We start from the raw sequence: 11383 nt of genomic DNA, 5'->3' as shown, positions 1-11383 counted from the left end.
GAGAGAGAGAGAGGTGTCGGAGAAAGAGAGATTGTGATATTGTACCGCAATACAAACACAAACACAAATACATGACTTTAACTCACTCAGTACGGCCAGTCCTCTCTTCTCCTCTATACATACCCCTCGGATATCCTGTGGGTGTCTGAATGACCCAACCTTTAGCTTCCGTCGTCAGAATTGTGGTATTCTTTGTCAACATTCACCTCTTCAGTGTAAGAGCCTTCCGCTTGCAATATTTTGATGATGGTAATTGGGGTGAAACGCTGTTAACGTCGTCTCTTTCGCCGTTCGTATGGAGAGAGTTAACTTCCCTTGTGTTTTCAGATCCAACGCAAACACACGCTGGCAATGTCGGCTACCCCAGACAAGAACAAACCCTTTCTGACGTCATCACAGCGGGAATTTCGTCACAGCTGTGACGTCAACCAAACAGTTCCGTACCACGTCCAAGCAGAAGACACCTTCCGCGGGGAAGCTGACGACACAGAGTCTCTGACCTTGGACTCTCTGGAGGAGGACGACATTGAGGTTCTGAATTACGGACATTTCTTTGACGACGCTCCATCTTTAGCCATGGAGTTAAAAAACGCAGGTGTTTCCGTTTCCAGAAATGGCGACAAACTTCATAACGCAGAGTATAAACAAAGCTTCACAAATACCGAACCACGTTCAATTTCCAACCTTCCTTCAGACAGAAACGGTGCCCCCAAATCAGACCACGACGTCGCTTCAATGATGAATACGAACTCAAGTTCTCGTTCCAGCAACGAAAACGACGCTTCCGATACCATCCACGCCTCCTTTGAAAGAAGAATGCCTGACGCTGCACGTGATGCTAGACCTAAGGCCGGAACGTCACAGATTTGTTCTGAGAGTTCGGGATCGACACCGGAAGTCTACACTGCAGGGAATCGAGGTGGGGGTCAGCAGGGGAATCGTGTGGCTCAAGGCACAAACAGAGAGGTTTCAACATCACCAGCGTCTTTTTGTCGTGCTGGTTCTGTCACCAGCGTTGACAGCCTTGGTGAGCCAGCAGCCACTGAGAATCGAACCACTGTCGCTCGCAGACCTCAAAGCCTCCTCACAGCAGCCGGAGGAGGAGGAGGAGACTTAGCATCACAGAAGAACCGCAAACCTTCGGGCATACCACGAAGACAGGGCTCCGATCAGTCACTCCGCAACCGCGACCACCACGGCTCTGCCAAGAGCTCCCCTGCCCCTTCCCCACCCAGCCTCCGGAGAAGCCTGACCCTGAACTCAGCAGACGTCGCCAGGAACAGGACCGGAAGTCCTCTTTCAGAGGCGGCTGGTCTGGTGAGGAAAAGTCCGTCGGGTCTTCGACAGGAGGCTGTTGGAGGACTTGGGAAAAGTCCTTCGACTCCGCCTCCAGGGACGGTGGAGGGACTGGGGAGGAAAAGTCCGCCAAGCCCCAAGCCGGGGAGGCAGAGTCCGTCCGGCGGTCCCCGCGGGGAGGACTGCTTTCCTGCGTGCGAGCCGTTCTGGTTTTCGGCTTCCTGGGATTCGGGGAAGCGGGGGAAGAGAGGCAGTGTGTGTGAGACCATGTCCACGCTGTCTGGTCCCTTGAGCAGGTGTGTAGTGTAGTTAGTGCAGTGTTGTGTAGTGTTGTGTAGTTAGTGTAGTATTGTGTGGTGTAGTGTACTTAGTGTAGTGTTGTGTAGTGTAGTGTTGTGTAGTTAGTGTAGTGTTGTGTGGTGTAGTGTACTTAGTGTAGTGTTGTGTAGTTAGTGTTGTGTAGTTAGTGTAGTGTTGTGTAGTGTAGTGTACTTAGTGTAGTGTTGTGTAGTTAGTGTAGTGTTGTGTAGTTAGTGTAGTGTTGTGTAGTGTAGTGTACTTAGTGTAGTGTTGTGTAGTTAGTGTTGTGTAGTTAGTGTAGTGTTGTGTAGTGTTGTGTAGTTAGTGTAGTGTTGTGTAGTTAGTGTAGTGTAGTGTTGTGTAGTGTTGTGTAGTGTAGTGTAGTTAGTGTAGTGTAGTGTAGTTAGTGTAGTGTTGTGTAGTTAGTGTAGTGTTGTGTAGCGTAGTTAGTTTAGTATAGTGTAGTTTAGTGTAGTGTAGTTAGTGTAGTGTAGCGTAATTAGTGTAGTATAGTGTAGTTAGTGTAGTGTAGCGTAGTTAGTGTAGTATAGTCTGGTTTAGTGTAGTGTAGTTAGTGCAGTGTAGTTTAGTTAGTGTAGCGTAGTGTACTGTAGTTAGTGTACTGTAGTTAGTGTACTGTAGTTAGTGTAGTGTTGCAGTGTAGTTAGTGTAGTGTTGCAGTGTCGCACGCTTTGACCACTTCCTGACACATTCAAACTGAAAACTCACCACCACCACCCCGCCCCCCCCCCACCCCCACCCCCACCCCCCCTCCACACACACAACAGGGACACCATCGCCAGCCGACTCCGCATTCAGAAGCAACACCAAGCTCACGAATGCCATGACCACCACCACCACCACCACTCTAACGGAGCCTCCACCGACGCCGCGACGTGTGGTGGAGGAGGAGGAGGAGCAGGAGGAGCAGGAGGAGGGATGCAGGGGACCTACCTGACCCCCTCCCAAAGGAAGGAGGAGACGATCCGAAGTCTGAAGGGACAGGTGATGTACCTCACCAGGCAGATCCAGGCCCGTGAAGCACAGCTGAAGGAGACCAAGGAGACTGCCTCGGAGGAGAAGGAACGGGTAGGGGTGGTGTAGAGTGTGGTGTGGTATGGTGTTGTATGGGGTGGGGTGGTATGGTGTGGGGTGGGGTGGTGTAGAGTGTGGTGTGGTATGGTGTTGTATGGGGTGGGGTGGGGGGTGGTACCTTGTGGGGTGGGGTGGTAGGGTGCTGGTGTGGTAGGTGCTGGGGTGGGGTGGTATGGTTGGGGTGGGTGGTAGGGTGCTGGGGTGGGGTGGTATGGGGTGGAGTGGTATGGTTGGGGTGGGTGGTAGGGTGCTATAATGTGGGGTGGGGTGGGGTGGTGTACAGTGTGGTGTGGGGTGGTATTGTGTGGTGTGGGGTGGTATGGGGTGGGGTGGTGTGGTGTTGATGTCGTGTGGTGGGTGTGGTGGGTGTGTGGGGTGGGTGTAGTGAGGTGTATTGTGATGCTATATCATGCTATGCTATGCTATGCAATACCATGCCATACCATACCATAACACATCATACCGAGCCGCTTATATTACGGTTCAATATATACATCACAACAGAACCATACCATACCATACCGTACCAAACCATACCACATTATACCGTGCCGCATATATTACGATACAACACAACACAACACAACACAACACAGCACAGCACAACGCAATGCAGCGCAACGCAACACGATACGATACGATTTTTGCAATACAGTAGAAAACAGTACAACACAACACAACACAACACAGGACAATACAAGACAACACAACGCAACACAGCACAGCACAGAACAACACAACACAACACAACACAACACAACACAACACAACACAATCCAATCCAATCCAATACAACACAACACAACACAACACAATACAATCCAATACAACACAATACAACACAATACAGCATAATACAATACAACACAATACAATACAACACAACACAACACAATACAATACAATACAATACAACACAACACAACACAGTATAATACAATACAATACAGGTGATGCACCTCACCAGGCAGATCCAGGCACGTGAAGCACAGCTCAGGGAGACCAAGGAGACTGCCGTACAGAATGAACGGGTAGGGGTGGTGTAGAGTGTGGTGTGGGGTGGGGTGGTGTTGGGGTGGGGTATGGTGGAATGGGGTGGTGTAGAGTGTGGTGTGGGGTGGTGTGGTGTTGGGTTGGGTGGGGTGTTGTTGGGATGGGGTATGGTGGAACGGGGTGGGGTAGGGTGTGGGGTTGTATGGTGTGTGGTGTGGTGTGGGATGGTGTGGTGTGAGATGGGGTGGTGTGGTGTGGAGTGGTGTGGTGTGATGTGGGATGGTGTGAGATGGGTTGGGGTGGTGTGGGGTGGTTGTGGTGTGGGATGGGGTGGTTGTGGTGTGGTGTGAGATGGGGTGGGGTGGTTGTGGTGTGGTGTGGTGTTGTGTGATGTGTTGGGGTATGGGTTGATGTGATGTAGTGTGGTGTGATGTGATGTGGTGTGTTGTGGTGTGATGTAGTGTTGTGTGATGTAGTGTGGTATGGATTGATGTGATGTGATGTAGTGTAATGTGACACCATACCATACAATACCACACCATACACTACAACACAACACAACACAACACAATATTCACCAATCCAACTTGAAATTATTTCTGCAACCAAAGGCTCGTGTACAAAAGACGAGTTGCTCGCTACCTTGTTAGTTTGACTGAATGACTACCTTCCTTTAACTCACTCAGTACGACCAGTCCTCTCTTCTCCTCTACACAGACCCCTCGGATGTCCAGTGGGTGTCTCAATGACCCAACCTTTAGCTTCCGTCGTCAGAATTGTGGTATTCTTTGTCAACATTCACCTCTTCAGTATGAGCCTTCCGCTTGCAATATTTTGATGATGGTAATTGGGCTGAAACGCTGTTAACGTCGTCTCTTTCGCCGTTCGTATGGAGAGAGTTAAATTAAGTGACTGGTTGATTGATTGGTTGACCGGTTGGTGGATATTGTCTGTCGTCTGTTTCAGATACAGACACAGCTTGGCCGTCAACTGGATGAGGCCCGTGGATTGGCGGAAACAGCTCGACAGGAAGTGACGTCACTACAAGAATCGCACCAGGAGTCGGTCAAAACGGTGGCCGCTTTGCAGCAAGAGCTGGAGGATGTGAAGGTTGGTTTTGGGCAGTGCCCCCGAAAACGGAGAATGGCTGCCTACATGGCAGGGTTAAAAATGGTCATGCACGTAAAAGCCCACTCGTGTACATACGAGTGAACGTGGGAGTTGCAGCCCACCAATGAAGGAGAAGGAGACGACTGGGCGGTTGTATGGTGCTCGTAGCGATTTTCATGTGTGGTTGAGCATAAAGGTTAAGGTTGAAGGTTCTTTTGCATTTTATTTGTTTAGTATTTTGTATTTGCTTTTTTTTATCACAACAGATTTCTCTGTGTGAAATTCGGGCTGCTCTCCCCAGGGAGAGCGCGTCGCTACACTACAGCTCCACCCTTTTTTTTTTTTTTGTATTTTTTCCTGCTTGCTGTTTTATTTGTTTTTCCTATCGAAGTGCATTTTTCTTCAGAATTTTGCCAGGAACAACCCTTTTGTTGCCGTGGGTTCTTTTACGTGCGCTAAGTGCATGCTGCACACGGGACCTCGGTTTATCGTCTCATCCGAATGACTAAGCGTCCAGACCACCACTCAAGGTCTAGTGGAGGGGGAGAAAATATCGTCGGCTGAGACGTGATTCGAACCAGCGCGTTCAGATTCTCTCGCTTCCTAGGCGGACGCGTTACCTCTAGGCCATCACTCCACTGCCATAGAGGGCAGTGAATTCCTATTCACTTTGTCAAGGGTTTGGCATAGGAAGACGGGGCCCAGTCCTCTCCTTCCGCTGTTTTTGCCTTCCCCGACTGGTAGTCGTAGTGGAGTGAGGGAAATTCGGAGTAAAGCGCCTTTCCCAAGGACACAACACCATGCCGAAACGGGGCCTCCAATCCTGATCACTGGTGAACACACCGTGTGTGTTGCAGCAAAGTAATTCAAGTCTTTGATTGTTTGTCTCTGTCTCGTTTTTCTGCACTTCTTCTTCTTCTCCTCCTCCTCCTCCTCCTCCTCTTCTTCCCCCTTCTTCTTCTTCTTCTCCTCCTCCTCCTTCTTCTTCTTCTTCTTCTCCGCCTGCTCCTTCTTCTTCTCCTCCTTCTGCTCCTTCTTCTTATTCTTCTCCTCCTCCTCGTCCTCCTCCTCCTCCTCCTTCTTCTTCTCCTTCTCCTCCTCCTTTTTCTTCTTCTCCTTCTCCTCCTGCTCCTTCTTCTTCTGCTTCTTCTTCTTCTCCTCCTCCTTCTTCTCTTCCTCCTTCTTCTCCTTCATCTTCTACTTCTCCTCCTTCTTCTTCTTCTCCTCCTCCTCCTCCTTCTTCTTCTCCTTCTCCTCCTCCTCCTCCCTCTTCTTCCTCCTCTTCTCCTCCTCCTCCTCCTTCTTCTTCTCCTTCTTCCTCCACCTCCTCCTTCTTCTTCTCCTCCTTCTCCTCCTATCAATTGACTGCCTTCCTTTGCCAAGCCCTGGACACAGTGGATATGAATTCACTGCCTTCCTATGACCAGCCCTGGACACAGTGGGTATAATTCACTGCCTTCCTATGACCAGCCCTGAACACAGTGGATATGAATTCACTGCATTCCTATGCCCAGTCCTGGACACAGTGGATATGAATTCACTGCCTTCATATGCCAAGCCCTGGACACAGTGGATATGAATTCACTGACTTCCTATGACCAGCCCTGGACACAGTGGATGTGAATTTACTGCCTTCCTATGACCAGCCCTGGACACAGTGGGTATGAATTCACTGACTTCCTATGCCCAGCCCTGGACACAGTGGGTATGAATTCACTGCCTTCCTATGCCCAGCCCTGGACACAGTGGATGTGAATTTACTGCCTTCCTATGACCAGCCCTGGACACAGTGGATATGAATTCACTGCCTTCCTATGCCAAGCTCTGGACACAGTGGATATGAATTCACTGCCTTCCTATGCCCAGCCCTGGACACAGTGGATATCAATTCATGGCTCTGATTGCCGTATAAGGCAATGGGACCTTTAAATTCACCTTTCAACATTCATCTTTAATATGTCTACAGTTAAATGCTATGTTTCCAGTGTGTGTGTGTGTGTGTGTGTGTGTGTGTGTGTGTGTGTGTGTGTCTTTGCGCACGCAAACCGTGTAAGGCATGCGAATACGCATGCTTGTGTGAGTGTATGTGTGTATGCGCGCGCGTTTGCTTGTATGTATGTGCGTGTGTGTGTACGCACCCATGTACATGCACGTTTCATGTTGTTTCCTCTTCCGCACAGAAAGAAACAGCGGAGAAACTGGCCAGAGCCGAAGAGATCTTCCTGGAGATGTACAAGAAAGGGAGGGACTCCGCCATATTTGAACATGAGGAGGAGGTAACTCACTCTGTTCTCTTCACTTACCTGTCAGCTAGGTTTTGGCTTAACGCTCAGCTTTTAGGGTATTGTCTTCACTTTGCTGTTAGCTAGGTTTAGGCTTAACGCTCGGCTTTTAGGGTATTGTGTTGAATTAGCTGTCAGCTAGGTTTAGGCTCAACGCTCGGCTTTTAGGGTATTCTCTTCACTTAGCTGTCAGCTAGGTTTAGGCTCAACGCTCGGCTTTTAGGGTGTTCTCTTCACTTAGCTGTTAGCTAGGTTTAGGCTCAACGCTCGGCTTTTAGGGTATTGTCTTGAATTACCTGTCAGCTAGGTTTAGGCTTAATGCTCGGCTTTTAGGGTATTCTCTTCACTTAGCTGTCAGCTAGGTTTAGGCTCAACGCTCAGCTTTTAGGGTATTGTCTTCACATAGCTGTTAGCTAGGTTTAGGCTAACGCTCAGCTTTTAGGGTATTCTCTTCACTTACCTGTCAGCTAGGTTTAGGCTCAACGCTCGGCTTTTAGGGTATTCTCTACACTTACCTGTTAGCTAGGTTTAGGCTCAACGCTCGGCTTTTAGGGTATTCTCTACACTTACCTGTTAGCTAGGTTTAGGCTCAACGCTCGGCTTTTAGGGTATTGTCTTGAATTAGCTGTTAGCTAGGTTTAGGCTCAACGCTCGGCTTTTAGGGTGTTCTGTTCACTTAGCTGTCAGCTAGTTTTAGGCTCAACGCTCGGCTTTTAGGGTGTTCTGTTCACTTAGCTGTCAGCTAGGTTTAGGCTCAACGCTCGGCTTTTAGGGTGTTCTGTTCACTTAGCTGTCAGCTAGTTTTAGGCTCAACGCTCGGCTTTTAGGGTGTTCTGTTCACTTAGCTGTCAGCTAGTTTTAGGCTCAACGCTCGGCTTTTAGGGTGTTCTGTTCACTTAGCTGTTAGCTAGGTTTAGGGTCAACGCTCGGCTTTTAGGGTATTGTCTTGAATTAGCTGTCAGCTAGGTTTAGGCTTAATGCTCGGCTTTTAGGGTATTCTCTTGACTTACCTGTCAGCTAGGTTTAGGCTCAACGCTCGGCTTTTAGGGTATTGTCTTCACTTAACTGTCAGCTAGGTTTAGGCTCAACGCTCGGTTTTTAGGGTATTATCTTCACTTACCTGTCAGCTAGGTTTAGGCTCAACGCTCGGCTTTTAGGGTATTCTTTTCACTTACCTGTCAGCTAGGTTTAGGCTCAACGCTCGGCTTTTAGGGTATTGTCTTGAATTAGCTGTCAGCTAGGTTTAGGCTCAACGCTCGGTTTTTAGGGTGTTCTCTTCACTTACCTGTCGGGCTGTCACACATTGGCAGAAGCTTGCATTTGGCCAACAATAAAGTGAGTGCTGTATGACCAACGGTTTCTCCATCGCAATGGGAAGCTTTGTCTTTTGTGAAGGACTATGACTCTCAAACTAGGAGGCAAGATCTGCACTGGTTCTTTGTGCTGCAGCCTTTGGGGGCTTGTTGGCCCTTGGGGGGACATACTGTATGATCTGTCCAGGTAAATGCTTGATGAATAACCAGATAAATAATGTATGTCATATCCACATAAAATACTGCACGTCCTAGCAAGGTAGATACTTTTTTTTTTTAACTATCCAGATGAATACCTTTATTACCTGTCTATCTATATAGATACCTTTATGTCCTGTCCAGATAAATACTTTTTTTACTTGTACAGATCAACACTTTGTGACCTAACCTGATAAATACTTAATGACCTATCCAGATAAACACTGTGACCTAACGAGATAGATACTTTATGACATATCCAGATAAATACTCAAAGACCTATCCAGATAAATAGTTTATGACCTAACCAGAGAAATACTTTATGACCTATCCAGAGAAATATTTTCTGACCTATTCAAATAAAAACTTATAAGCTGCCCAGATAAATACTTAATGACCCATCGACATAAATATTCCATGACCTATCCAGATAAATACTTTGTGACCTACTCAAATAAAAACAGTATTGGAAATCTAGTTAAATACTTTATGACCTATCCACATAAATACCCTTTGACCTAAGCAGATGAATAAAAAATGACCAGATAAATACTTTATGACCTATCCACATAAATACCTTGTGACCTATCCATACAAATACTCCATGACCTCTCCACATAAATACCCCATGGCCTCTCCACATAAATACTCCATGACCTCTCCACGTTAATGCTCCATGACCTCTCCACATAAATACCCCATGACCTCTCCACATTAATGCTCCATGACCTCTTTCCACATAAATACTCCATGACCTCTCCACACAAATGCTCCATGACCTCCCCCAGATGGAGCTGCACGGGAAAGACGCCAGCAGCCTGGACGCCACGGAAGCGGAACTACGTCAGAAGCTGATGCGCACGCAGGCGGAACTGGCCAGGTGGCAGACCATCCAGAGGCGCGACACCTACCACGCCGTGCCGCTTCCGGCCACGGAGGCGGAGACAACTCTGGCCTTCCTGAAGGATTCCATGTATCACTTCCTGACTTCTGACAAGGTTCCCACGAGCGACGAACATTTGCGAGCCATTGTCCGGATGCTCAACTTCTCGGAGGCTCAGAGGGAAAAGATTGCTCAGTCTGTTGTGACCAAACGGAATAAATCTGTCTTGTGATCGCTGTCCACTCATCCCGATTAGCCGATTTCCCGATTCGGCCGTTTCCGGTTCCGATTCGGCTGTTTCCGGTTCCGGTTCCGATTCGGCTGTTTCCGGTTCCGATTCGGCTCTTCGCCTGTTTTCGATTCGCCTATCCCTGATTTACCTTCCGCTAAATTGGTGATCTCCACTCGCATGTTCCCGGTTTTCCTAACAACTCAGTTGTGGGGTGGTGTGGGGGTGGGGTGTGGGTGACTGCAAGTGGGTGTGGGGGTGGGGGTGTTTGATTCAATTGACTTTCTTCGTTAGATTGAGTTGTGGAGGGGGGGGTGAAGGAGGAGGGGGGAGGTGGGGGGGGGGGAGGCGTTGCGTGTGATGTGGTGTGTGAGTGTGTGTGAGAGAGAGAGAGAGAGAGAGAGAGAGAGAGAGAGAGAGAGTGCGTGTGTGTGTGTGTGTGTGAGTATGACAACAACAGATCCCACTTTCTTCATTGGAGTGTGTGTGGGTGTGGCGTATAATTATGTCTGCATATGTGTGTGTGTGTGTGTTTGTAGAGGGAGGGGGGGTACGTGTGCGGGCGTGTAGGTTCAGTAGAGTAATTTAGAGAGAGAGACAGAGACAGACAGACGGACAGACACTGCAGAGAAAGAGAGGGAGGTGGGGCAAGGGCTGGAGGGAGAGAAAGAAAAAAAAGAGGTTGAACAGGTGAAATGGGAACGGTGGATACCAGTATCAGTATCAGTAGCTCAAGGAGGCGTCACTGCGTTCGGTCAAATCCATATACGCTACACCACATCTGACAAGAAGATGCCTGACCAGCAGCGTAACCCAGCGCGCTTTGTCAGGCCTTGAGAAAATAAATAAATAAGGTGGATTGCGGAGCAGCACTTTCAAAGAACTGGCGAAACCGGAAACAATCGAATCGGACCTGCTGTCTCGATTGGAATCGAGTCGAATCTAGCGACTGTGTGACAAGACAAAGGGCCTGGATTGTGTCTGTAATGTACATGGACAAATAATTTTGATGTTTTGAGTTTTCTTGCATGCAGGAATGTGAAATGACGAGCATTGATCACCTTGACATGGTCATTATGCATATTAATAGTGTGTAATTTATTGAATTTTTTTTTGTTGTAAAAACATAAAACATCAAATGACTGGCTTCCCTTTGGTGAGCTGTCATTGTTTTGTTGTTGTTGTTGTTTGTTTTGTTTTTTTTGTTTTTGTATTTCTTTTTATCACATCAGATTTCTCTGTGTGAAATTCGGGCTGCTCTCCGCAGGGAGAGCGCGTCGCTACACTACAGCGCCACCCTTTTTTTTTTTCTTTTTTTTTTTTTATTTTTTCCTGCGTGTAGTTTTATTTGTTTTTCCTATCGAAGTGGATTTTTCTACAGAATTTTGCCAGGAACAACCCTTTTGTTGCCGTGGGTTATTTTACGTGCGCTAAATGCATGCTGCACACGGGACCTCGGTTTATCGTCTCATCCGAATGTTTTGTTGTTGTTGTTGTTTGTTTTTGTCGGGGATTTTTTTGGGGTTTTTTGGTGGTTTTTTGTTGTTGTTGTTTTTTTTAATTAACTCCCGACTGTGTATATATTTCTACTGTTATTTTGGACAAAGACTTATCTATATTGATATTCAATTTTGTTGTTTTCTTTTTAATTCCGTGGGCAGATTTTAATTGTCAGGGTGAGAGA

The 11383-nt window shown here is 47.7% G+C and overlaps 1 protein-coding gene across 3 annotated transcripts in view; it reads left to right on the top strand.

The window, feature by feature from the left end:
• The window catches only part of LOC143277042 (uncharacterized), a 22576-nt gene extending 12663 nt beyond the window's left edge, over positions 1 to 9913 (top strand). For 2 of the 3 annotated variants that reach the window (XM_076581770.1, XM_076581771.1), the window contains exons 2-7: positions 328 to 1592; positions 2385 to 2685; positions 3642 to 3722; positions 4651 to 4794; positions 6975 to 7070; positions 9376 to 9913. In XM_076581770.1, the coding sequence (XP_076437885.1) occupies positions 352 to 1592; positions 2385 to 2685; positions 3642 to 3722; positions 4651 to 4794; positions 6975 to 7070; positions 9376 to 9702 (2190 nt within the window). In that variant the 5' untranslated portion in view covers positions 328 to 351 and the 3' untranslated portion in view covers positions 9703 to 9913. The remainder of the gene's footprint in view (positions 1 to 327; positions 1593 to 2384; positions 2686 to 3641; positions 3723 to 4650; positions 4795 to 6974; positions 7071 to 9375) is intronic. The other variant, XM_076581772.1, reaches the window with a different exon arrangement.
• The last annotated feature ends 1470 nt before the right edge of the window (positions 9914 to 11383 follow it).

This window comes from Babylonia areolata, chromosome 33 (assembly GCF_041734735.1).
Source record: "Babylonia areolata isolate BAREFJ2019XMU chromosome 33, ASM4173473v1, whole genome shotgun sequence".
NCBI classification, from domain to species: domain Eukaryota; kingdom Metazoa; phylum Mollusca; class Gastropoda; order Neogastropoda; family Buccinidae; genus Babylonia; species Babylonia areolata.
The sequence above is the reverse complement of the archived record's forward strand: the minus strand, read 5'-3'. Positions and strand labels throughout refer to the sequence as shown.